At 40.6% G+C, this 27,559-nt stretch overlaps 2 protein-coding genes across 2 annotated transcripts; one reads left to right on the forward strand and one right to left on the reverse strand.

Moving 5' to 3' along the window:
- Positions 1 to 737: 737 nt before the first annotated feature.
- il20ra (interleukin 20 receptor, alpha) lies at positions 738 to 6,861 on the reverse strand. Its single transcript, XM_080882055.1, has 7 exons — positions 6,017 to 6,861; positions 5,238 to 5,364; positions 4,763 to 4,986; positions 4,507 to 4,682; positions 3,755 to 3,899; positions 3,349 to 3,485; positions 738 to 3,054 (listed from the first exon to the last, which is right to left on the reverse strand). The coding sequence occupies exons 1-7, from the start codon at positions 6,063 to 6,065 to the stop codon at positions 2,218 to 2,220; spliced, it is 1,695 nt and encodes a 564-aa protein (XP_080738181.1). The 5' UTR covers positions 6,066 to 6,861; the 3' UTR covers positions 738 to 2,217.
- A 343-nt stretch (positions 6,862 to 7,204) lies between these two features.
- On the forward strand, positions 7,205 to 25,273 carry med23 (mediator complex subunit 23). Its single transcript, XM_080882934.1, has 30 exons — positions 7,205 to 7,383; positions 7,628 to 7,659; positions 8,627 to 8,714; positions 8,797 to 8,921; positions 9,122 to 9,233; positions 9,482 to 9,580; positions 9,676 to 9,777; positions 9,873 to 9,942; positions 10,140 to 10,252; positions 10,335 to 10,430; positions 15,386 to 15,592; positions 15,927 to 16,070; positions 16,240 to 16,385; positions 16,553 to 16,798; positions 16,879 to 17,021; positions 17,683 to 17,857; positions 18,295 to 18,458; positions 18,626 to 18,750; positions 18,873 to 19,078; positions 19,455 to 19,635; positions 19,750 to 19,920; positions 20,042 to 20,258; positions 20,505 to 20,614; positions 20,702 to 20,828; positions 21,192 to 21,357; positions 21,505 to 21,577; positions 21,664 to 21,878; positions 21,957 to 22,077; positions 22,180 to 22,311; positions 24,888 to 25,273. Exons 1-30 carry the CDS (start codon positions 7,333 to 7,335, stop codon positions 25,113 to 25,115), a joined length of 4,185 nt encoding a protein of 1,394 aa, XP_080739060.1. The 5' UTR covers positions 7,205 to 7,332; the 3' UTR covers positions 25,116 to 25,273.
- The last annotated feature ends 2,286 nt before the right edge of the window (positions 25,274 to 27,559 follow it).

Consider the following 27,559-nt stretch of genomic DNA (forward strand, 5'->3'; position numbering starts at 1 on the left):
CATCCAATATTGATTTTTGTTCTTCTCCCTTGTGCACAGAGACTTCTCCAGATTCTCAAAAAAGATTGATAATATTGTACTTTATTATGTACTATAGATAAAGTCTTCATAATTACACACTGAGAAACATCATTCTAAAAGTATTCCACTATTTCTAGATGTAGTTTTTTGGGCAAACCCATGCTCACCTTTTGAGAATCTTTGCCTCTGTAAGATGCTCTTTTCACACTCTATCATGTTACTGACTTGTTGTTAATGAACCTAATTAGTTACAAAATGCTCTTCCAAATATTTTTTACTACAACTTACCTTTCTAGCTTTTTGCTGCCCCCCATACCCCCATCCAAACATTGTGATGTGTTGCTGCCATCTAATTTAAAACAACCTAATAGTTTTCATGAAACAGTAAAATGCCTCAGTTTAAATATTTGATATGCTCGCTGTGTTCCATTGTGAGTAAAATATGGGTTTATGACATTTGCATTGTATACAGTGTCCTAATGCCTTCTTAAAATACAAGGGTTTAACTGGACAACAAACTATATAAAGCTATGAAACAACATGGATATCATGGTTTTAAATGAACGGTTAACCAGAGTTCATGCACCAAACTGAGTTCTGTAAATGCATTAACCTGAAACAACCTGTTTTAGATGTTATCAGTGTGCAGAATGGACGTTAGAAGTGGGTGTCAGAAACTAAATGTACCCGTTTCCCCTCTGTGTTGTTTTAGTAACACAAAGGTTAAGCTTCTACAGGAAGAAATAATTTATTCTCAGAAAGTCCCATCGAGCTACAAAGAGATGGTATGAGTCAGATGTTACAAATTAACATATTTTGGGCAGTTACAACTTCATGCAGGAACAGCACGGGCACAGAAAGAGGAACTGTGTTAACACAGACCACACTGATTTCCTTCCAAAAAAGTCAAAACAAAGCATAATTTATGCACAAATGTTCAGAAGTGCCAGTGAAAGCCTTTTGTGTACTTTGTAATGATCACATATTTTAACTGCTATTTTAAGCGTGTTGTTGGTGTTGGAATGCAGGACTCACTGCAGTAAACAAGTCTGACAAGTTCTAAATGACAAAGTGTAAAATATGTTCTGTTCAGCTCAGAACAGAAACAGCAAAAATGGAGAAGAACAAGGTAAAACCATAATGTTGTTAATACTGCAGATGGGAATACATTTGCAAGGTTCAGAAGAAGCGACAAAAGACGATATGATGGCATAATCAGATTTCACAGATTTAACCAGTTTTTTTTTTAACCCAAAGGCACAAAGGTAGTGGACACATACTGCAGATCATACAACTCATTATTAATCAAAGATGTTGTCATGATCATGTACAGTTACACTTCTCATTCCACTTAACATCATCATTTCCAGTTACCAAACAGATACTGCTGTTACTGGCAGTGAAAACGAGGGATTCGCTTCACAAACACAACAGCGAAAGGTGTATAGTCCACAGTATTTAAATAAAAGCAGGTTGAATGCTTTACTCGGAACAGCATGATGGACAAGCTGATAAAAAAAACCAAAAAACAAACAAACTACCCACTGTAATTCAACCTTTACAAGTAAACACGGACACGTACGGTCATGCAACATCTACAATACACTGCGATCATACCCTTAAAAGAAAACACACGGGTAAAGTTTCCTATATAGGATTTTGCTGTACTTTCTATTTTAAAAAAAAAAAACCCAAACAAACATCTGATTATCTTAGAGAGATATGTCAGACACCAGTCCAGAATGAAGTGTAGTTTCTTCGTTATGTTAGGTTATGATCATATGTTGTATTATCTTCTGTCACTATCAGACAGCTACATGAGGATGAATACAGATTCAAAACAAATTACATTAAAATATACAGTGTATCTTGTAATTAAGATAAATACATATCCTTCAAAGTTCACCATAGTATGATTTCTTCATGTGTATATCAGTAGATTTTCAGCTATAAAGGTAACATTATTAAGTGAGTACTAAATACTAAACGCTGCTTTTATCACGCACTGTATGCATTTGAATAGAGCTGAGAAACTGTATACTGGCCATGTTTCCTGGATTATCTTTCAAGAACAGGGTTAGTGGTTTTTACTGATGAATATCATCTACTGATCCATGGGGATCCCAACAAAGTCCCATTTGTTGAAAACCTTCTCCACTTCACTCCCTGTTTCCACCTGTCGTGTTCTAACTCTTTCTATTCCTCTTCGTCACTTGCTTGGCTGACAGAAACATTATCTAGCCTCAACCTAGCTCTCGTCACATACTCCTCTTCACTCCGTCTTCTACCTCTCTCTAAAAGTAGAGGTACATGCAGTCCTCTTTCATGATTGACACTAAAGTCATCTAGCGTGATGTCAGATTGGTCCGAGGAGGAGGCAGACATGTTTGGAATGTTCTGTGGGGCATAAGCAGAGATTAAAGGCACATTTTCACAGTTGTTTCCTTCCTCCACACCTCTGTTTGCCACTCCCTCCCTATGTGTGCTCCAGATCACCTCTCCATGCAGCTCTTCTCCCCTTTTTACTTCCTCCATTGTTTGCAGATTTAACCGAATGCTTACCAGTAAACTTTCAATCTGTCCATCCTTCTTTTTATTGAGCCCACATGTAGCTGATCTTGGAAAAGACTGTAAACCTGCAGATGACTGGCCATGTGTTTGCATGGGGGTTTGTTTGCATGTCCAAGAAGTGTTAGCCTGAGGAGCGTAAGCTCCACCAGAGTTAACGCTCTCAACTCTCCGGTCTCCATCATCTTGATTCCCTCCTCTTGCTTCCTCTTCTCCTTCAACAATGATTTGAGGAGCCATGCTGATACCCCCGTACTCAACGGACAAATCATCCAAGGGAGCCTCATGCCTCTGGGGCGAGTAGCTGGGTGGGGGATTCACAACTTGTAGAGAGTAGATGGGGTGTTCAAGGCCTGACATTGTGAATAAGTTTCCTGGTGGCTCAGGGCTGATGGGGCTGATTGGGATGAGGTTGGAACTCTCAGGAGGGAACAAAATAGGAGACTTGTGAAAAGAAGGTGGGTTCTGGAAATTGGAAGGGAAGGAAAAAGGTATGAAATGTTTGATAATTTACCTTTGAAACACTACTCAAAGATATCTCATTTAGGTGAAATGCAAAGCAGTAGTTTCAGTTTGCAAGTGCAATTATGTCAGTGGTTCCCTAAGGTGAATTGTTAAATTCGTATTTAAAAAACAAACAAACAAACAACAACAACAAAAAAACAACATGCATTGCCCAGTTTAGCGAACCTACATTAATTAAAGTTAAGTGCTGTTTAGGTATTGAATTGCCAGTATGTTTATATGCATTTCTATTACCAGTATATTTGGACTGTGTTGGTCTTTCCCAGACAGGTAGCGATGGAAAAGGTAGGCAGCTGCAATGATCATACCAATGCACAAAGCTGGAACAACAATACCCACAGTCACACTCTGCAGCTGCTCAATCACAGGGTCTAGAGAAGAAAAAAAAAGAAAAAGAGGGTGAAGTGAGTGAAAATATTTATTCATCCAGGGCTTGTGATGTGAAAAGAAAATAATCTAACATCTGAACCATTTCCTTGACCAACATATTTGGCTCACACAAGGAAGTACAATACACCTGCTGCACAAACACTAATCGCTCTCCAGCTTTGATATCATGTTTATTGACATTTTTTTCTACATTTCAAACAGGGAGCCGAATATTCTCATTTACAGACACGGTCACGCAATGGAGTTGTACCTTGAGGTGTGGTTATGCAGAGCCATGCAGAGGACTGGCAGTGGATTGGCATCGAGGAGAATTTCAACTGTGCAGAAAAGCAGTATTCCATGTTGTACTTCATCAGGCGGTATTTGTACACGCTGCCAACAACTGGGAAATGGTGCTAAAAACCAACAAGTGCACAGATTAGGTAGTGCTAGAGAGTGGGAAAGAATTTTGGAAAGAATTGCTGCACAAAAAACAAAAAGTTTATGCTTTGTGGGCGTAGGTTAGTTTGTCGTCATAGCTACCCATATGGAAAAGATATATATAAATCTTAAAGTTTGTATCCGTCTTGTGTGAAACTTGTATGAAAAGCATATAAGAGTGAAAACAGATATAAGATCCCTTGAAAAATTATATAATGAAACTTGTATGTTTTGGATACTTACGAAAACAATGTATGAAAGTAATGAGAAAGTGGCCACTTTCATGAGTAATCACATATAAGTTTTTACTATTTCTTTTCCATATATAAGCAGTTAAAAAAAAACTAAAAAAAAAATGAAGTTGTAGTAGTTGACTCAGTGCTTTACAAGGAAGTTTTCAATACAATGTCTAGCATGAATGTTTTTATTTGTGCCTGACAATCCTGTTTTTGAAATGAAAGCAATTCAGGGCAGCAACATCAGATAGAGATTGTTTCACCTCTTCCTAGAATTTTAAAACTTTTCTTATATGCGGAGTCAAGCTACAGTAGTCATATATATTTCTACTTGATTTATACCTACCGTTTGGTTCAGATGGGTGTTGCGAACAGAGAGGTTGTAAGTCATCTCGGCGTAGAGAGTCACCATGGAAAGCGCTGGGGTGTGGTTGTTTGATGGATACCTCATCGGTCCCATCATAGTGATGGTGGCACTGTTGTTTTCAATTTCCACAGAAAGCAGTGGGGGCCCCAAAGTAGCTACAAAGTTGGACAAACCTCTATTGTTTAAAGTGTAAACATGTTAAATATGATGTAATGCTTTTGTTTCTTTAACTTACTGTCTGTCTTTGGCTCAAATCTCCTGGGTGTGAAAGCCCATTTGGAAGAAGCCCATTTGGAAGACGCTCCCCTCTCCACAGCACGAACTTTGGCATAGTAACCCTGGTTCTCATCCCACATCTCACTGGTTAGATCACACCACGTCCGGACTATTTTTGTACAGTGCTGCACTGCCTTCCAGTTCACCCGTTTCCCCTTCTTACCTTGAATTCTGTCTCCATAGCTGGAAAAGACAAAGACCCACACATTCAGAGGTGAACTTTTGCACAGGTTGAGCAGAGTTTGCTTAAAGTCACAGTCAATAAAGAAAATTAACTTAAACAAGGCAGACTGATTTTGAGATCGTGTTGCATTTTATTTCTTTTAGCCTTGCTGGAACTTTTTTTTTGTTGCCAATAAATCCCTTTGGGACTGCATCTAGGCTAGTTCTTGGGAACTATACATTTTTATTTAAATTCTAAAACATTTACTCACATGGCATATTGCACTGTGTAGAGCGTTTCATCTGCGTAATTGCCTTCTCCTGGAAACCACTGCAGCACGTTCCTCAGATTTACAGAAGAGAAGGTGACATTGATGGGGCTGGGAACAGACTGGGAGACTGAGGGGAAAGAGACAAGAGGTGAGGTGCCTGTCATCAGAATATACACTAGCTTCTAGTTGTCCTGACTGACCTTTAAACTTCCCCTGTGTTTAATGGTACTATTCAACTAGTTGTCCACATATGACCATAAGGTGTGAGCTGTCACTATGATTCACTGCCTTTCAAACTTTGTTCCACCTCACACAGTACACTTAGCTCCTTATAAATCATTTCAAGTAGGCAAACACAATAAAAGTGTTTGATTAAAGATTCTCTATGGGAAGATTATCCAGAGTACATTTTGCACACAGATCAAATAATGTGTTTTATGCTTTGATCTCAGGATGAAAAACCTGAGTCTGTAAAGTGAGTTTACACTTAAAGTAGAGCTAGATGGACTAATACATTTTTTTGTTAACAAAACCACACGTGTTTGTAGCTCTAACAGCCGCTTTCTGCACTTAATGTGGAAGAACTAAATTACAATGTGTTAATTTCTTTAATGATCTCATCGTTGGGTGCATTGTTGTAGTATAAAAGTCAGTCCGCTTAAACTGAATAAACGCCATAAAACTAACTGGACAAAATGGAAACAGTGGAAACAAAGAAACCCAGCAGCCACAAAGTAACAACAAAGAAAATAGATATTAGCATTTAAATGCAGACCTACCTGTGGAGTGCAGGCTATAAAAAATGAATAATGTGAATATAGCCAACATCTTTGTACGGAGTCGTCATGTTTTCACAAAAACAAGAAAGCAAATACTTCCAATCCCCTCGGCAGGTTCCCCCCAGTTCCTCCTCATAGTACACCTGCCCGCAGTTCTCTCGATTAAAGGAAATTAAAACCACGCACTCAAGGTTTAAAGTGAAAGAATGTAGCTGAAGTCGGAAGGGTTACGTGAAACTGCCAACCAATAAAACCCCGTGGATTCAGTTAAAGGAATCCCTGCGACCTGACAGGCTTCCTTGTTCCTTTTGGGGAAAGGAATGTGACCTTACTCGTTTGTGAACAGTTCACCTGTGAGCCGCGCGTGGGCGTGGGCGTGTCGACGTCTATTGAGATAATAGGCTACAAAAATCTAAGCTTAAGTACAAGTACTTAGTAAACAATTAGATCCACTCCAATATGTGGAAAGAAAAAATACATTATACGTGACCCATTTCCAAATAAATAAGTGAACTGTGTTTAGTTTTGCGGTGGTGTGGCGTGTGGAGGCTGTTATGTGGGAACAGGTACAGTTTCCTTAAGATGTTCCTGTGGTGTTTATCCGGATAGCAGCCTGAGTAATAAGGTGCTCCGTGTTATTTCCTTAGTCCGTTTCCCCCCAGCTAATATCCTCTCTCTCTCTCTAAATACACTGTCAAATGAGATTAGATATTAAAAATTAATATTGACCCTACTGAGCTAAACCTGGGTAACCCATTTGCAAAGAGAAAGCTGTTTTGTTTAAAGTGTAAACATTTACTCTTACTCTTCTTCATCACACCACCAATTATTCCACCACGAACCTCACGAAAGCTATAAACAAAACATGGAAAAATCAATTAGCAAATATCGAGAAGAACAGCAGGTGCTCAAACATCGTCCATTGTGACATCTTGTGGCCACAGACCTGTCTTAGTGAAGGGACAGAATTTTTGAATACAGATTTTAAACACTCAAAAATGCAAGCGTTGTGATAAATATTTGGAAAAAAATATTATTAATGTGTAACTTTATTATTTGCAAATTACTGACGTATGAGAATTACAATTTCTAATAATAATAATTAAGCAAAGAAACAATGGGGCGGAACTGTCCCACTTGTGTTTCCGTTGCACGCCCGGATTGTTTTTGCCATCGCGCTTCTCATGCGGCCGCTTTCATTCTGCTTCCTTTTAGCATTTAGCTAGATGGGGTGGTTATCGTCTGTGCTCCCGTAGAGGAGTAACGGGTTTGAATTCTGGGATGGTTCGTTGAATAATTGTCTTTTGGTTGCAAACATGGCGCTTTCGATGGAAACACAGCTTCAGAGCATCTTTGAAGATGTTGTGGTAACTTGCACCTTTGTTTACTGAGTGTCAGCCGAGCTAACATTAGTTAGCATGTCAGATAACTGTAGTAGTATTTTCTATTTACTGAACTTACTTTGGATTGCAAATGAGCAGTCCTAAATATAACCAGATGGTGTTTTTACTTTATGTCCCCAACATGAGAATTAACAGCTATGGGTGCACCGTTAATATCACAAATCTTCACTTACGTTAATGTATTTTTATTTTCTCCTTCTTTTCTTAGAAAACTGAGATGATAGAAGAGGCCTTTGCTGGGTAAGGCTGCTCTGAATTCATGTTAATAACGCCCGATATTTGCAATTGCATTGTTATTAGCTTTAAAAGGTGTAATGTTAAGTTACTGCACACTGGTAGTGCTGCTGGATGTTTCAGCAGTAAGACTCACAGGCCACTTTGTTAGGTGCTGGAAACATTTCTCAGAGATTCTGGTCCACATTGACATGACAGCATCACACAGTTGCTGCAGATTTGTTGGCTGCTCCATCCATGATGTGAATCTCCTGTTTCACCACACCCCAAAAGTGTTCTGCTGGATTGAGATCTGGTGACTGTGGAGATCATTTGAGTACATTGAACTCATTGTCATGTTCGAGAAACTAGTTTGATGTAATTTGAATTTTAAGACATGCTGTGTTATCCTGCTTTGCTTCAGTGGCCTGTTCTTATTTTACATTACCGGCATCCATTATGTTCCTCAGCCGCTGTAGTCCATCTGCCTCGGGGTTTGACATGTTGTGTTCAGAGAGGCTCTTCTGAATAGGGGGGTTGTGTTTATCGGAGTTGCTTTTTTGTTCCCAGCACCTCAAAGCAATCTGGCCATTGTCCTGTGACCTCAACAAGGCATTTTCCACCAGAGAACTGCTGCTTGCTGCCTTTTCTCTCTTTTCTGGACCATTCTCTGAAAACCCTAGAGATGTATATGTGGGGAAATTCCCAGCAGATCATCAGTTTCTGAAATAATCAGACCAACCTGTTTAGCACCTACAACCATGCCATGTTCAAAGTCACTTAAATCACCTTTCTTCCCCATTCTTATGCTTAGTTTGAACTTAACTAGGTCTTCTTGACCATGTCCACATGCCTAAAGGCAGTTAGGTGATGTTGTGTGATCGATTGATTAGATAACTGTATTGAAAAGATGTGGCTAACAGAGTGGCCGGTGTGTGTATATTAAAATGTATGGAGCAAAATTAAATGCTAAAATTAAGAAGTGTGTTTTTAGGATGTTTATGGACACTCCAGAGGATGAGAGGACTAAGCTGATCAGTTGTCTTGGAGCCTTCAGACAGTACTGGGGAACCCTGCCACAGGTTTTTACACACACACATACACTCCCACTTGCTCACACCTACATGGCTGAGATTTCTCAGTTGCTCCAATGTCTTTCTGCAGGAGTCTCATGAACAGTGTGTGCAATGGATTGTGCGCTTTATACACAGTCAGCACAGCCCCAAGAGGATCTCCTTCCTCTACGACTGTCTGGCAATGGCTGTGGAGACCAGTCTTTTACCACCCAGGTACACACATACATATAGTGTGAGATTATTTGACGCCTAAAGAAGTAAAATGGGTTCAAAGAATGATTTATAATATTTCCATATATTAATTTATTATATTTAATTTATCTGTTTTATGACATCCCAATAATGAGTTGTTTTTAACTGTATTTATTATGTTTGATGTTATTTGTCTAAATCATTAATCTTCGTATCTTTAGGATGGTGTGCGTGGCCTTAATAAGCTCAGACAGTTTGGAGTGGGAGAGAACACAGTTGTGGGCATTAACTTTCAAGCTGATCCGCAAGATCATCGGGGGAGTGGACTACAAGGTCTCTGACACGAAACTTCTAGCACACAGACACATCTGGATCGATTCTTCCAATTCGTTTCTTCAATTCTTCGATTGTTTGTGCTTTTTTGTTTTGATTTTCAGTGGTTTTATTTTTGTTGACTGCTGCTAAACAGGGATCTCTGGCTTTTAGAAGAATATCCTACAATGTGTCATACGTTTTAAAGTCGTTTTAAGCTTTCCACGTGAGACACTTGTTCATGAATTCTTTTATACTTGTTGCGTCAGGGTGTTCGGGACCTGTTGAAAGCTGTGCTGGATAAAATTCAAACTATTCCTACCACTGTCAGCTCAGCTATAGTCCAGCAGCTTTTGGCTGCCAGAGAGGTACCCATCTTTATACCTTTAAAATGAATTATATGTCATTTTTGATGGTTTATTTGAATACTTTTTAGGTTTACTTATATTTATGCATGTTGCAGGTGGTAGAATATATCCTGGACAGAAACGCCTGTCTCCTTCCAGCCTACTTTGCTATCACAGAAATTAGAAAACTTTATCCAGAGGGGCAGCTCTCACACTGGGTGAGTGTTTGTGTAGCTATGTGTAACATTATATGTAACACTATATAGTCTGAATTTTTATTTGTGAATTCCTTATCATGTCTGTGCATTTTCAGCTTTTGGGCAGTTTGATATCAGACTTTGTGGATAGTTTTAGACCCACAGCCCGGATCAACTCTATCTGTGGTAAGAGGAACTGGTTGCTTCTCCTTTTATGGATTCCTGGAGATTTAAATATGCCGCTTATCATTTGAAGTGTTATTATTATTAATAGGACAGTCACTAGAAAGTGAATGAAAACTAAAAAGACAGTTTGTAGTTATTTATCTCATGTAGTCAGTCTGGTATGTACAATCATTTGTTGCGTCCGTGTGTCCTCACAGGACGATGCAGTCTGTTGCCAGTGGTGAATAACAGCGGTGCTATCTGTAATTCCTGGAAATTAGACCCCAGCACTCTTCGCTTCCCTCTGAGAGGCATGCTGCCGTTTGACAAGGTAACAAACGCGCTGGACTTATACACCACGCACACCTTTAGACGTACAGAAGTTTGATTGTGATTTGTGTGTTATCATATAGGACCTTTTTGAGCCACAGACAGGGTTGCTACGCTATGTACTAGAACAGCCTTATTCAAGAGAGATGGTGTGCAACATGTTGGGGCTCAACAAGCAGGTAAAACAACCTCATCTTCTTTTGTATTTTTCCCTTTGCCTCCATATCAAGACCTCCAAATGCCCCCACATTTCCTGCCCCCGTTATTTTCATCTTACCATCTTTTATCTGCTCCTGCTCTTGCTGTTTCCCTTATCCTCCATGATCTTTTCTTTGCGTTGTAATTCGGCACGGGTTCTTCACTTTTCTTTGCCACCCTCCTTATATCCTTCTCCCGTCACACCTCTCTTACCTTGTTTCCCTTGTAGTCCTTATAACACACCTATATAAGAACAAATGTAAAGCAACGCTGTGAGCTTGGCCCATAATGCACTGGTGTCAGTTTGCCCTGTTGGGTTCATGCAGTTTCAGCTCAGCCCAGTTCACTTAGCACAAACATCCACACAGTGTGTCAAGCTGTCATTGAATCCAGACAGTTTGGCATTATCACAAATATTTCTGTGTAGGTTCTCAGTTATCCCGGTCATGGCAATATAAGGAGCTTAAAAAGAAAAGCAACTGGACTACTTTAAGTTTCTTGAAGACGAAGCTTCTTCAAGAAACTTAAAGAAGTCCAGTCGCTTTTCTTCCGGGCTCCTTGGATTGTTAACACAAAGCTATAATCAACGCTGTATATGGATATTTCTTTATATTTTGACTTGGAGTAAATAACCCAGAATCTGGTTTATATATCTGAATTGGCTGAGTTGAAACTAACTGTGCTGAACAGACAGTAAACAACCTAGCTACCTTAGTCACCACTTTCTTTTCTGTCTCTCCTTCCCTCGCCCCCCCTCCTCTCTCCGTTTCATCCTCTTTCTTTGTTTCTCTTCCTTTTCTCTCTCTTTTGTCCTCTGGCTGTGTGTTGTATTTGTCTGTCTCTCTGCCATGCGCTCTCTAGACTCTGAACATTGCCCAGGTATGTCCTCTTCCTGGTTGCCTGACCGACCCAACTAACCAGCTCATTGGACGCTTAGCTTTTTTTTTAGGCACACTGACGACCTGAAACTGGAGAAATGAAGAAAACTTGAAGTGGAACAAAAGGGAAACATGACAGAGCTTGAGATGGACACAGCAGGGCTCCATAAATGGTAGACTGGTGTGGTTAAATAAATATTTGACAGGTGCACTGTTAGGGAGATATTAAAGATTACCAGAAAAAGCAGTTAGTTTAATGGGAAGCCAGGGAGACTTTGAGTCATTAACTGCACATGACTTGTTCAATTAACAGGTCGCTGTGTACATTTTTTAATAATGCCTGTTTGCTTTGCATCACACCTGCACACCTTATCTCTACCTTACCTTATCTTTTTTGTATCCTCCTTGATATTTTCTGTTAATATTCAGTATATATGATCTTGGCAAAAAAAAAGAAGCACCTTGATTATAATTATTTAGGCTTAGTTAAATTAATGCTTAATGACAAATAGATGAAAAATAGGTCTGTGATTAGCCATGATTACCACTAAGCCTCTTATATTGGGGGTTGTCAGTCAGCTGAAAGCTTTCAAGCTCCAAGTTTCTCAGTAATGCTTAGTACTTGGATTTGTGCTTAGCATGTTTCTGCATAATTCTATTTACTTATTAATGAGTACTCCTCAACTTTGCCTCATTGTGGCCCAACAGACGCAGTTGATTAACATTTTTAGTTAGCAATCCTAATGTCAGCTGAGCTAACTGACACTGATCATACGGATACAGTCCAGACTAAGAGAGCTGCAGCTCCTCTGAGCCGCAAAAGAGCAAATGTAGTCCCAGCTAACAAGTTGACCTTAATTATTTCTGACTTTAAACCCTGCTGTTGACATTTCAAGTCCTGCTGCACTGCATGTATGGATGTAGTCTGGTGCTTGCCTGTTGTTAGCAAGGTCCTCCCGTGTCGGACCTGCTGCTGCTTTCTGTTGTGCTGACCGGGGGCAACACTGAACTATTTTGACTAAGCGGTGCTCTTGTCTTTGGTGATTAATGCAATTTGTTATTGTTATATTTGTTAGCCAAGAGCAAGCTTGCAAATCAAGCAATAGCTAGCCATGTGGCAGACAGTGACTACAGCAGACTACAGACCCAAACAGAAAGGTTAGTGTGTGCCACAGCAAGCGCAGAAACATTGTGCTGTACCTACAAGTAGACAAGCAAAATATTAGGCACCTCACAGGTTAACTTATCATAACTTTATTACTTTTTACATAAATAAAAGGCAGGCTGGCTATGCTTTGTTTAATTATAGTCCAGTCTGCATTTTAAGTTGATAGCTCTTAAATAATGCTACTGCACTGTGATAGCAAACTGGATTGCATTAGTCAAAAATGATAAAGTGGCTCTAATTTGTATTGCTTACATTCACCTTATTCCTTTCCAGTAAAAGCTGTAAGGTGACTCTGGAAGGTCAAATAAACTGTAACTTTGGAAAACACCAGGTTTAGCACACAAAACACAAGCTAGGTTAAGTAAAACAATGGAAATAGGGAAAAAAACTGGTTAGTGCGATGGCTAGCACAGTTGCCTCAAAGCAAGAAGGTCCTGGGTTTGAACCCCCATCATGCCGGGGCTGTTCTATGTAGGCCTTGCTTGTTCTCCCCGTGTTTGTGTGGGTTATGTCTGGGTTCCTCCCACAGACTTAGTGAGGTTAGGTCAATTACTGTATATAAACGGTCCATAGATGTCAGTGGTTTGTGACCTGTCCTGGGTGTAGGGTCTCTCACCCCATGACCCTGAGTTGGATAAGTGGAAGAAAATGGACGGATGGATGAAAATAGAGAAAAATACTGTAAAAGCACACAAAAAACAACAGAAATAGAACAAAATCTCACAACGCTTTGCAAAAAAAGAAGAAACACAATGAAAGTGTCTTTGGGGGACACGATAATGTGACGGAAGAGCCGTGGAAATGACAAGCTAACAGTAAATGGCTAATAGCAAACATGTATCTACAGTATTATACAAACCACGTTATTAAAACACACATTACCTGCAACTTTTTCTCCTCAGCTTCTTGTAAGTAGGTCTCAGTGCAGTCGTTTGCATGTTTTGGTTTTTGTCTCCCCAAAAAACACTTCTGTGTGTGATTTCTTTTATGTTTGTTTGTTTAGTTTTTTCTCTTTCCATTATGATTTGTGTGCTTCTGCGGCGTACTTTCTTAAGTTGCAATGCGTTTGACCTCTCTGAGCCACCGTAAAGCGGCTCATAAACCAAATAGTTCTTTTCAGGTTTGAGATGGACTGGATTTTTGTTACAGGTCAAAATAATTAAATAAGGGGGTGGCCCGTGAGGACCGCAGTGCTTTATTGCATTTGCATAGTTTGTGGTTATTGTCAGCAGGTCAGTGGAACATTTTAATTACGGGCGTTATGTTAATAAATAAGATGCTACCTGAATATATCTTCCTGAAAATGCAATTTCATTACATTGTGCTGGTGCATGATGGGTTAGAATTTAAAGAAGAAGAAAAAAAGGTTCCCATTAGTCAGGCTGTTGATCAGTTACAGTATAAACTAGCTGCTGGTTATATTGCTGGTTTTTAAATATATCACTGGGTGATCTGTGTACATGATTTATTTGTAGACAACAGATATGCCTGTGGATCTCTCTCTTACTCTTTTTCTTCTATCTGTTTGTTGCCCTTTTCTCTCTCATTCTGTGAGCATGTGTGTGTTTGCCTGCGGTGGAAGAGAAGCTGTGCCGAAGGCCAAAGCAAAGAAAATTCGGATGGTCATTTTCACAGCTACTCTTCTTCCTCCCACTCACACCTTTGTCCCTTCCCAGACCTGTTAGTCTGCATGTGGGAATGTGTTTCAGTGGCTGGTTTGCTGTTTTATGCTGTGCCTTTTAGTGCCGTACCTGACCTGTTCGTGCTGTGCTGTTCAGTCCCTCGTGTCTCAGTGTAAGAAGGGCTCTGTTAAGAGGCCTGACATGAATGTCAATGCCTGCGCTGCAGAGATCCTCACTCCTTCTGCTCTAATTTTGCCTTTTTACATGTAGAAGATGGAACAAATGTGAAGGCCATATGTCAGGAAAGTGTGCAGCTTTTTTTATGAAATCATAGTTCTTTTTAAATTAAATAACAGACCCAGCGACATGAAATATCAGCTACCTCATACAGTAGAACAGGGGCTGTGTGGATTGTAAGTGAAGCCTGTAATATTATTATTATTATTATTATCATTATTATTATTATTATCATTATTAACCCTTATTAGATGGAAAAATAAAAAGATTTAAAAACCCTCTCATTTCCACTAATCCTCCATTTCTTTTCCTTTTTTTTCTTTTTATCCCACCCGTCTTTTAAATAGATGCATTTTTTTAATTCTTCATGATAGAGCATGGGATATACTGGAGCCAGTACAGATTTTGAAGTGTTAAAAATTCTAGTATGGATATCCTGGCCAATATTCTTTCTATATGTTTGCTCAGACTATAATATAATTATATTAAAAAGGAAAATTATGGGCTTATTTGGCAAACTAGTTAGCTTTAGCGTCTATCCGTTTCTGAATCTTCTGATATAACAGCTACTTCTGAGCTTGTGAACCTTGTGACTGTTTCACATATGGAATGAAACCCCTTATTTTAAATCTTTTGTATGTATTAGAGCTGTAAAAGATTTCACAGAAGACCAAAACACATCTTCTTTTCTGTATAGTAACACAAGCTGAGGACCAGAATATTAAGGGATATGGGTAAATACTGGAATATGGCTACAGTCCATTGTGACAACACAAGAAGGAGATGCTGTCCTGCACGCAGTGATCTTTTTAACAGTATCTGGAATAACTGTCAACAAAAATGTTTGAATGTGAAGTAATTTATTAAAGATTTTATTTTTATTCTCTCCTATGTCTATCTTTCTGTCTTTCTTCCTTCAATCCGACCTTCCTTTCCTCTCTTCTTAACTCCACTTCTTTTTGTCTCCTTTGGCTTTTTTCCTCCCTTCTTCTCACCGTTTTCTTTATCCTGTAACACACCTCCCCTCCCAGCATAAGCAGCGTTGCCCGGTGCTGGAAGAGCAGCTGGTGGACCTGGTGGTGTACGCCATGGAGCGCTCTGAGACTGAGGAACACTTTGACGCCGATATCGGAGGAACTAGTCAGCTGCTGTGGCAGCACCTCTCCTCCCAGCTCATCTTCTTTGTGTTGTTTCAGTTTGCAAGTTTCCCTCACATGGTGCTGTCGCTACACCAAAAGGTATGAGGAGAGAAAAAGAAAAACATTTACAGCATGTTTACAGTCAGTTAGGGGCATGAGTGTAATACATGTGTTTACAGTGAACTGGGGAAGCCTCTTGGATGAGAGGTGAAACATCTTCCCAAACTTTAAGAAGCTCAGTTGCCTTTTTCAAGCTTTTGAGACGTGTTTAAATGTATGCAATGGAGTGAGTTGTAGCACGTGTCATAACATTTATTAAATATGTTTAACAACATGTTACTAACAAGGAAAAAATAAAATGAAGCAGATTAAATTCTGTGTATATGTGTTTTTAATGATTTATTTTCTCTTTTCCCTTATTTGTTCTCATCAGCTTGCAGGTAGAGGTCTCATTAAAGGGAGAGATCATCTTATGTGGGTCCTGCTTCAGTTCATATCAGGAAGCATTCAGAAGAACGCCTTAGCTGACTTCCTGCCTGTCATGAAGCTTTTTGACCTGCTTTACCCAGAAAAAGAGGTACAAGTTATTGCAACTTGTACTGTCCCATTTTTATCTTGTTTTTGTCTTGTTTTTTTATTAGATCTATGTTTTAAATATTCATCATTCTAATATTTTACTGGGGTGGTACAATAGACTAATATTGCTTGTGGTATGAGTGTCACCATCGCTTTCTGTTCCTCTTCAGTGCATTCCAGTTCCTGACATTAACAAACCCCAGTCGACCCATTCGTTCGCTATGACCTGCATCTGGATCCATTTGAACCGCAAAGCTCAGAACGACAACTCCAAACTGCAGATACCCATACCGCACTCTCTGAAGCTGCACCATGAGTATGTCTTTCACAAAGATATGCATTTAGCGATAATAAATACTTCAAAAGTCATAATTTTCCCTAAACAGGGCATACCTGGTTAATTGCTAATGTCGCCCAGAATTCATAAAATGACAAACATCCTTTGCGGCTCTCTGTCCACTGCTTTTCCCCTTCTTTCTTTAGATTTCTTCAGCAGTCGCTGCGTAACAAGACCCTGGGCATGTCCGACTATAAGATCGCCCTGCTGTGTAACGCCTATAGCACCAACTCGGAGTGCTTCACTCTGCCAATGGGCGTCCTGGTTGAGACCATCTATGGAAATGGATCCATGAGGATCAACCTTCCCGGCACCAACTGTATGGCTTCGGGATCGGTCACTCCGCTGCCCATGAATCTGCTGGATTCGCTCACTGTGCATGCAAAGATGAGGTAAATGAGTAAAACACAGAGAATGTTTTAATTAATTTCTTCTACTTCAAATCCCTGATAGCCTGCCCTCCGGTCTCCAGTCTGATCCACAGTATTGCCACGCGTGTCATCAAATTGGCCCATGCCAAGTCCAGCATTGCTCTTGCCCCTGCATTGGTAGAGACGTACAGCAGATTGTTGGTCTACATGGAAATTGAGTCCCTGGGCATCAAAGGATTCATCAGTGAGTCTATTTTTAAAACTCACTTAAAGTTTGCACTATGTTGAATTGTAGATGTATGAACTGTTATTTTATTTGAGGAGGAGATCATTTTACTTCTTAACGACTAATAGTTGTTTGGGATTGTCACGTCATACTTCTGTAGAGATAGCTAGATGCTAGATTCTGAAGTACTGCAAACATAGCATATGGACACCTGCACTCCTTTAGGCCAACTTCCAACTCCCAAGTTGAACCGTTGTAAAAATGTAAAGAGAAGAATGTACAGATATTTGTAAAAGTAAAAAGTTGCCTGAAAAATAAATGCTCAGGTAAAGTACAGATACATGAAAATTCTACTTAAGTAAAGTATGAAGTATTTGTACTTCATTACTTCCCAGCTCTGCAAATAGCCGACATAAAGCCGTCTGAATGTGTCAGGCTTCAGAATAGTGTTATTAATCTCTATATTTATAGTATCATGAACATTTTAATGACATTTACTGAGGAAGCAGGTTTATTTACATGATACTGTTTCATTATGGGGTTTTGCAGTACTATCGATATATTGAGCTAGTAAAATTTGCAAGTGTTACAGTTTACTGGGACACAGTTACATTATTATTTATTCTCTTTGGAGCTCCAGAAACGTTTTAAATAATGAGAAACACTCTTGTCTGTCCAGGTCAGTTGTTGCCCAACGTGTTCAAGTCTCACGCGTGGGGAATCCTTCACACATTACTGGAGATGTTCAGTTACAGGATGCATCACATCCAGCCACACTACAGAGTCCAGCTGCTGAGTCACCTGCACAGCTTGGCTGCTGTGCCACAGACCAACCAGAACCAGCTACATCTGTGGTAATGTAGAAGCATGTGTCGCATATAGCTAGTTCCTGCTAATATTAGAAATTTAAAGCAAAATTCCACATTTTGTTGCTTTTTGAAGTCGAAAGATTAAATCAAAACAAATACTAAAATGCAGCGTGAGTGTTGTGTGCTCTTTTAATGCACTTTATTGCCTTTGAACTTGAAATTTGTGATGTTCCTACCATGAAGTGAAAATGATCTGAAACTTGAAAGTTATTCTTTTAAGTCCTTCTGTTTGAAATAGTTATTTGCTTAATTCTAATTATTTACTCAGGTAAACTAACTGTGGAAGACAGAAAAGTCCCACACAACATGTTCTCATGTTGTCCAACTCAACTGAGAAACAAATTAAGCACAAAAAAATGTTCATCAGGATTATGATGTAGTGAAAAAGAGTCATCATTCCTCTTTCTGTCTTTGTCCTGAAGTGTTGAGAGCACAGCTCTGCGCCTGATCACAGCTTTGGGGAGCTCGGAGGTGCAGCCGCAGTTCACCCGCTTCCTCAATGACCCAAAGACAGTTTTGTCAGCCGAATCCGAAGAGCTGAATCGCGCCCTGATTCTCACTCTGGCCAGAGCCACACACGTCACCGGTACTCACTCAGTTTTTGAAGCCTCATTTGCAGGGTTGTTTTGGGTTTGTTTTTTTTTGCTGCCCGCTTCATTTTAGCCATTGTTTCGCTTTTTGCTTCACTTCTAATCATCGTGTTTGACTGAAATCCGTCTCGTTTTATTTGTCACCTGCTTCCTGTATGTGCAGATTTCTTCACAGGGTCTGACTCCATCCAGGGCACTTGGTGTAAGGACATCCTGCAGACAATCATGAGTTTTACGCCTCATAACTGGGCCTCACACACGCTATCCTGCTTCCCTGCACCACTACAGGTGCAGATATTATGTTATGCAAAATATTCAAGTAATAATTGTGGTTTATTGTTGTTTTTCTCTGTCAAATAAAACGTCTGAATCTTGCTGTAGTGACTCCTGGACCTCTGTTTTTGCTTCAGGCGTTTTTCAAGCAGAACAACGTTCCTCAGGAGTCGCGCTTCAATCTGAAGAAGAACGTCGAGGAGGAGTACAGGAAGTGGAAGTCGATGGCCAATGAGAATGACATCATCACCCACTTCTCCATGCAGGGCTCACCTCCACTGTTCCTCTGTCTGCTGTGGAAGATGCTGCTGGAGATGGACCATATAAACCAAATAGGCTTTAGGTTTGTTATACATGAGTTAAGCTTCCACATGTATATAAAAAGTAGAGCGCAGCGGGGGAAAAAAGAAATACTTAATTAAATAATCCAAAGCTGTGATCAGCGAGAATATTACTTGTTTATGTTTCCAGGTTACACTCACTATTAAAGACACTGCTGAGTGTATTTTAATGAACCCTGTGTTAATGATGCATCTCATCTCTGTTGTTGAGGCATTTTAAATTTAACATTTTACATCAATTAACCAGGAAGGCGGGGGTGGGTCCTACACAGCATCTGTGACTAATTGATCCCGAGGGAGAAAGCTGCCTTATTGTGGGATGATGAGCTAACTGCTGTTTTTTGTGGGGGGTTTTCCATTTCTTTTTTGGTCCCTCAGGGTCTTGGAACGTATTGGAGCACGTGCACTGGTGGCTCACGTGCGCACATTTGCCGACTTCCTCGTCTATGAGTTCTCAACGTCAGCTGGCGGGCAGCAGCTTAACAAGTGCATTGAAATACTCAATGACATGGTCTGGAAATACAACATAGTCACGCTGGATAGACTCATTCTGTGCCTGGTGAGGACAGACGGAGAACTACAGGATTATATACTGTAACAAAGACATCATTGATTCTACACTTTTTCTTTGCCCATGCTGCAATACGATAAGGGTCCATGTCTCTGCCTTCAGGCGATGCGTAGCCACGAGGGAAACGAGGCTCAGGTTTGCTACTTCATAATCCAGCTGCTGCTGCTGAAGCCCAATGACTTCAGAAACCGAGTCAACGATTTTGTCAAGGAGAATGCTCCCGAGCACTGGCTGCAGAACGACTGGCACAGCAAACACATGAGCTACCACAAGGTATACGTGCGACAGAACACGTTCCATTAAAAGTTAGTTCCACAACTGTGAGACATCTCAAAAAGTCAAGTTAAATGTAGAAATTAAATCAAATCTGTTTTAAAATGACCATTTCTTCCAGAAATACCCAGAGAAGTTGTACTTTGAGGGTCTCGCAGACCAAGTCAACCCTCCCATGCAGCTCCAGCCTCAGTACCTGCCAATCTACTTTGGGAATGTGTGTCTGCGCTTTCTGCCCGTTTTTGACATTGTCATCCACCGCTTCCTGGAGCTCCTTCCTGTCTCCAAGTCTCTGGAGACGCTGCTGGATCATCTGGGAGGGCTGTACAAGTTCCACGGTGAGTAGGGCTACGAGGAGGACTGTGCAGGTCCAAGATGAGGGGAGTTGGATTCACTAGGACGTCTTAACGCATTCTGAAACAGGAAATCCCAGGCAGCTCATTCAGTGGGAGAAATGTTTCATCACTCATCTAAGTAACTTCTCCAGTCATCCACTTATCAGAATCAGCTTTTTGGGATAAAAAAGGGAAGGTGAACTTTGCCATTAATTGGGGATTTGTATTTACCGCTGCGTTTCTTTGCAGATCGCCCTGTGACCTACCTGTACAACACCCTTCACTACTATGAGAGACACCTGAGAGACAGAACCAACCTCAAGAGAAAACTGGTTCATGCCATCATGTCTTCACTGAAGGTAAACAGAGAAGACACATTCATTAATTCATGTATCTGAATAGCTAATGCGCAATTATTGATATCAGTGTAACGTTTTATTTTGCAGGACAACCGCACTCCAGGCTGGTGTCTCAGCGAAACCTATCTGAGGTTTGGCATGAATGCCCGTGAAGAAAACGTGTGGATCCCTGATGACACCTACTACTGCAAGCTGATTGGACGCCTTGTGGACAATATCCTTCATTAATCTATCACTCTTAACAACAAAAGACCAATGTCTGGTCATGGAAAGTCATTGGTCTTTTGGGCTGCTGGAAAGTATATTTACCTTACCGCTGTGAGTTCTTGTCTCCCTTAATAGCTTTAAAGAGGGATTGTATTTATTAATCCATCTAAGCTCATTTTATTGCAGCCTCGGGGGTTGTTAAAGTAGAAAAGAGTTATTAAAAACAAGATAAAATCGGTTGGATGGGGTTCGTGTGCTCCACGAAAACAATATGCGTTTAATTAAAAGTGGAACAAGTAAAACATCCGTGCTTCCATGAAGGCTGTTTTCTCCTCTGGTGATTGTTTATCCTCCTTAGCTTTTACCTCACCCATGGCGGGAAAGTCACCGGGTCCTTTTCCCAACTGTGACTGGAGGTTCAACGAGTTCCCCAACCCTGCGGCCCACGCCCTGCACGTCACCTGTGTGGAGCTGATGGCTTTGGCCGTGCCAGGAAAAGATGTGGGAAACGCTTTGCTTAATGTTGTGTTGAAAAGGTGCAGTAAGCAAGCCATGTGCAATCACTGTAAAGTTTATGGGTCTCATTAGGCTTAAATGGCATCTTTTTGGAATTAATAGTGTTCTGTAGTGTATGCAGAATATTTTAATGATCCCTAAAATCATCTTCTCCTTTCACCTTTTAGTCAGCCTCTGGTCCCCAGAGAGAACATCACTGCCTGGATGAATGCCATTGGACTTGTGATCACTGCACTTCCAGTAAGAAAAATACTCTGACTTTCAGCTTTCACCATAAACTGATGTTCAGATTTTGTCGCCGTGACAACCTGTGATCTCCTCTTCAGGAACCATACTGGATCGTTCTCCACGACCGCATCGTTTCTGTGATCAGCTCTCCGGCATTAACATCGGAGACAGAGTGGACAGGCTATCCCTTTGCCTTGCTTGACTTCACCGCCTGCCACCAGAGCTACAGTGAAATGAACTGCAGCTACGTGCTAGCATTAGCACACGCCGTGTGGCATCACTCATCCATCGGACAGCTGTCTCTGATCCCCAAGTGAGGCGCTCTCCTTGTTTCTATCCTGTAAGACTGTTTCTTTTTGCTCTCCTCATGTCTTTCTGTGTCTTTGCGTAGATTCCTGTCAGAGACTCTGAAGCCAGTCGTCAAGACAGAGTTCCAGCTGCTGTACGTGTATCACCTGGTGGGGCCGTTCCTTCAGCGCTTCCAGCAAGAGAGGACGCGTTGCATGTTGGAGGTACACTTCAGACGTTCTGTTTATCTTACATGAAAGATATCATTTAGTTTTGTCTTTCTCCTGGTGGATTTTTGTACATTTTGCTCTGTGTTGCTATTTCAGATTGGTGTTGCCTTCTATGAGATGCTGCAGGCAGTTGACAAACACTGTCAGCATCTCAGCTACATGGACCCGATCTGCGATTTCCTGTATCACATTAAATACATGTACACTGGAGACAGCGTGAAGGAGCAGGTGAGCTTTTGACGGTTCCTTGGAGCATAGCAGTGTCACAACAACAATCCAATCCAGTTTTATTTATAGGGCATTTTTTATACATGCAAATTTGACAAAGTGCTGTACAAAGCACCAAAACACCACACACAATCAGTGAAACAATAAAAAAACAACAACAATAAAAATAATAATATATTGAAAGTAAGAACACACCACTGTCGTTGTGAGTTAAAAGCCAGTTTGTGTTGAGTTTTTTAAAAATGAGGAGATCATCCTAAAAGATGGGCAGGGAGATCATTCCATAATTAAGAGATGATTACTGAAAAAATGGTCCATGTACCTCAGCGATCTTGAGCGAACATATGCGGTCAGCAGCTCAGACAGTACACGCGTGGTCATCCAGGAAAGGTTTTAAAAGCAAATAATAAAATCTTAAAACAAACAGGGAGCCAGCGGAAGGAGGCCAGGATGGGCGAGCACTGGTTAATACAAGCTGTGGCATTTTGGACCAACTGCATGCGAGCAACGGAAGCTTTGATTTATTGTGAACTCGCTAATAGTGGATACAGGAACAGGAAAGTTCCTGTCATTTAATTGTTTATCTGTTATTGCCAGTGTGGGGAAACAGTCTTTATCAATAGGAAACGCTGTAAAAATGATGAAAATACAGTTGAAAGTTAAAAATCTTTGCACTCCTTCACATTTTCTAAAGTTGTCCAGTGACCGGATTAGCATCATCATCAGGGGATTCTGTCCCCGAGGCCTTATGTTTGATACCACTGCACTAGAACCATATTAATATTATTTATGAGCCCTAAATATTACCCTCTAAATACAGTGCAGTTATCAGCATTGCCTTGTTTAATTGCACTGCGAAGGCGTGCATACAGCATTGTTTGTCTGTAAATATCACGCTTGCTAACGGAAATTTCCCTGCAGGTTTGAATAAGAGGCCTGACTGAGGCAAGGGTTACCCTGTTTTCTGCTTTTTTTTTATCCACCGTATACTACTGCAGCTTAGATTTGTGCACAAAATTGACCTATTATGTTGCAGATGAAAGCTTCCAGAAAACGGAACTGCTGCAGAAATTCAAATAAATCCAAACAGAAAGTCTCTAAATATAATTTGTTTGGAGAAATGATGACATGCCAGTAGGACTGTGTAATTATGTGCACAGAGATTAAAAAGTGTGCTACCCTTTGAATAATAGATACCCTAAAATCTGCAGTAAGAAGATGATGAAACCATCATCATGTAAAACAGGGAAAACCAACTGACAAGAAATCTGTGGCTTTTACACACATTCTGAGTGCATGCTGCTCCTCAAAACACAGTTGCTGTTTTTTTTTATCTCCATTTATCCACTCATTCATTTTTTTTGTTGCTTATTTGGATCTGAGTCACATGGGCACAGATGCCCAGACCTCCCTCTTTTTGCAATGTTTCCAAGCCACCTGTCAGATGTAATCTCTCCTTCATGTCCTGGGTCTTCTTTGGAGCCTCCCTCTGGTGGGACATGCCAGAAATATCTCACCTGATCAGATGCCCGAACCTCAATCTTCCTCCTCTTGATGTGGAGGAGTGGCGGCTCTACTTTGAGTCCCTCGCAATCTCTAAGGCTGAGCTCAGACACCGTTTGGATGGAGTTCATTTCTGGTGCTTATATCTGCAATCTTATTCTTTTGGTCAGTTCTCACAGACATAGGTGAGGGTAGGACCGTAGATGTACAGCTTCACAACAGCAGGTAGCCTCTGCATGGATGTCAACACTGCACAAGTCTGTTCCCCTCTCTCGTGAACAAGACCCATCCATCCAGGGGTTGCAAGGGACCTGGAGCCTATCCTGTGTCAGTGTGAAAGAGAGGATACACTCTGGACAGGTTATCAGTCTGCCACCAGACTAACAGACAGACAACCATTTGAACTCACATTCACCTGTGGGTAATTTAGAAACACCATTTAAGCCAGGCTACCTTGAGAGAAACCTTGCAGATTCCAAGCAGAAAGGCTGTCATGGATTCGAACCCAGTACCTTCTCTCTGTAAACACCAAGATCCCAGAGATACTTAAACGCCTCCATTTGGAGCAACAGCTTACTCCTGATCAGGAGTGGCCACTCCACTCTTGACCAATTGAGAATCCCGGCCTAAGGCTCAGAGGCACTAATTTTCATTTTCAAGTGTTCACTCTCAGCTGCAAACCTCACCAGCGTGACCTGGAGGTTACCGCTTAAAGAAATTCATCATCTTCAAAAAGTAGAGAGGCGATCCTGAGACTTCATCTCTTGGCTGGTTTTCATCACTTTTTTGCCGTTTTAGTTTGAGCTGAGGTGCAATCCCAGAGGCGTGCCCGACTTTATAAGAGCAGGTTTGTTCCAAGCCACCACAGGACACAATATGCTGTGTTTTTGGTGCAGTAATTCTAAAGAAGCAAATGTGATAAATACTGATGTGATGCTTAACTGGTAATTACAAAGCACCTCTCTGACACAACCTAATTGCCTTTCTTGTTTAGTTCCTGCTTTTAGCTCTGTCTACATCACTGTATTCACTTCTCATCCTTTATCCTTCCACCTTTTTTGTGCTTTGTCTAGGTGGAGAAAATCATCATGACTCTGCGTCCTGCCATGAAGCTGCGTCTGCGCTTCATCACGCACAGCAGCAAGATAGAGACGTCATCCTCAGCTGCCAGCGCTGCCTCCGCTTCCTCCGCCTCTTCCTCCTCCGCCACCCCGCAGCCCCCTCCGTCCACACTCTCATCCTCCACCGCTGCCGCCTCGCCCTCCCCCTCCTCCTCACAGCACACACACACACCTATGTAGGTGGCCTTGCCAAACACAAACGCACAGTAGCGATCATAACTATGAACTTAAATTTTGTTCGTTTTATTCTCATTTAGATATTTTGTATCTCGTGTGTTTATAAACAAGGCCTCCTGCAAGAATTTTGTGCAAATTATTTTCAAAATCTCAACTTATGAAAATTTGTTTGTTCTATGTTTTTCTGTTCAGGAAACTCCATAGACTGAGTTTGACAAAATATTTAAGCCTTAACATAACAGACAAAATGGGTCACAGGAAAACAGAAGATTTTTTGTGGCGTAATTTTATCGTATTTTTCTTTGTAGACATTTTTTATGTTGTACATTATTACTTCATTAAAAACGGAGGCAAGTTTTTAAAATAATGGGTCTTTGTAACAAAAACTGTGTATTTCTTTATTTAGACTGTATCCTCATAGTCTCAAACCGGTGATCTTTCATGTGTTCATGTATCAACCACTTCACCTACACATGGATCCACTATGTTACTGTAAATATAATAACCATGCATATTAAGGTTTTTCTAAGAATTATTCAGTCAAACTAAAATTTTGTGTTTTTTGTTGCTCCTCTCATGTTTTTCATTTGTTCCTGGGCAGGCTAGAAATACCAGAGATTCTGACAGGTCAGCTCACCCCTTACTCTTACTGTGGACAAACACCTGTTTAGTAGGTGAGCCCAAAGCAATATACAGGTTCTGTCTGATGCAATATAGTAACAACCAGCAGGGGGAGCCCAGCATTTACAGTTGACATCAGTCACTTTCCTCACAGATGGAATTAATGAAGGATGGAGGGAGTCATACATTAGGAACCTTACCTTACCTTGCCCCATTTGATTGGTTCCCTTTCTCAATGCCAGAGGATATGGAAAAAGCACATAAACAGGTATCCATTAAGTTTGGTAGAAAGTCACACTCTGAGCCAGTAACACTTTGTATTCTGGCAGAGAGCTGGAGCTGGGAATTTTGCCATTTGACAGTTGGCAGTAAAGCTAATGGTTAGACATAGACTCCATTCCAAATCCTTGGGGTATATTGTTGGGTCAGTAAATCAAATTATAATTAAATTGGTGCCTTTGGATGTTGGGCAGTGGCGAGGGTAACTACATAGTTTTACCAACTATTTTTACTTCCCACTGGAGAAGCTGAACTACAGCAAAGCTGATCAATGGAAACATGTAGTTTAGATTCCTAAAGCTGCTTAGAGGAAGTAGTTAAATATTAGTTTACATCATTTATTCAAAATATCACAGAAAACTACCAACAAATGATATTTCCTTTTATGTCACATTGTAGTTTTAATATGTGTTTATGTAAATCATCATGGAAATGTATCCAACTGCAAAATTGAGTCAGAAGTAGTGAAGTCTTATTCTCTAATGTCAGTGTTCATCTCTGATTATTATCCCAAATTTGCTGTTATATGGCACGTGGATAAACTAAACATCGTTCCACTCAAGAACAAACGTAATATACTAAAATAAAAAAGGTCACACTGGTGCTGTAAAGTGTAACATATTACAAAAGCACCTTAAAGGAGTGTGTTACTGCACTTGTGTGTTGAAAGTCATAATGCTCTTTGACCCACAATCTGGAAGGATGTTAATCGTGGTCATCAGCAGCAAAAAAAGCACGCTTGGACCAAATGCAGTTCCTCAAATGGCCACTTGAGGTTGGCTTCAAAACAACCCAACAAATGACTGACGTCCTGTCTGCAAGGCTTCACTTTAGTTATGTGTCGCTTGCGAACGAGACGACTCTGAAATCTGATTCTTTGTAGTGAACAAGAAGAGCTGAATCTTCAGACGGTCCTGCTCAGCTGGCAGAGGCGGGACTTTATCTTGATGGTCCCCCATACAGCCCCCCATACATGCAAAGACAGACAAGGACCATACCATTGTATGAAAGAAGGAAGGGGAGAGACACTCTGAAAACAGCGGGTATAGTGCAAAGGTACATTGTCCATTGTGGAGGACAATAGGGTTCAAACTATTGGCCAGGCTTTAAACTCCATGGAAGTTCTCCACAGTGGTGGTAAATGTTTATAAAAACACTGATTTAAAAGTTGCTTATCAACATACAAACCATTAGGCTACAACAGAAGGCCTAGAACTGAAGAGCCATTTGAGCTGGCTCTTTGAAAAGAACCAAACCTCTCATCACTACATCCACTAAATCAAGATTTCTCGACTGTGTTTATGCCATTGGTGCCTTTTGGAGCATTTTAATGCAGCTCTTTAATAATCACCATGGCAGTACAAATAAACAATCAGCTCATCCAAGAAGTGTAGTGTTGTTTTTGTATGAACTTAGCGCTAATTAGCAGGTTTCCAGAGACGTGGGAAGAGCCGAACAGGTCTGCACAGCTGAGAAAAATCATAGCAAAATGAGCATAATATTTGAACAGCACAGCATTAATTAAACCTGTGCTCATGAAGTACACA

This window comes from Rhamphochromis sp. 'chilingali' (genome assembly GCF_963969265.1).
Source record: "Rhamphochromis sp. 'chilingali' genome assembly, chromosome: 5".
Classification (NCBI taxonomy): Eukaryota; Metazoa; Chordata; class Actinopteri; order Cichliformes; family Cichlidae; genus Rhamphochromis; species Rhamphochromis sp. 'chilingali'.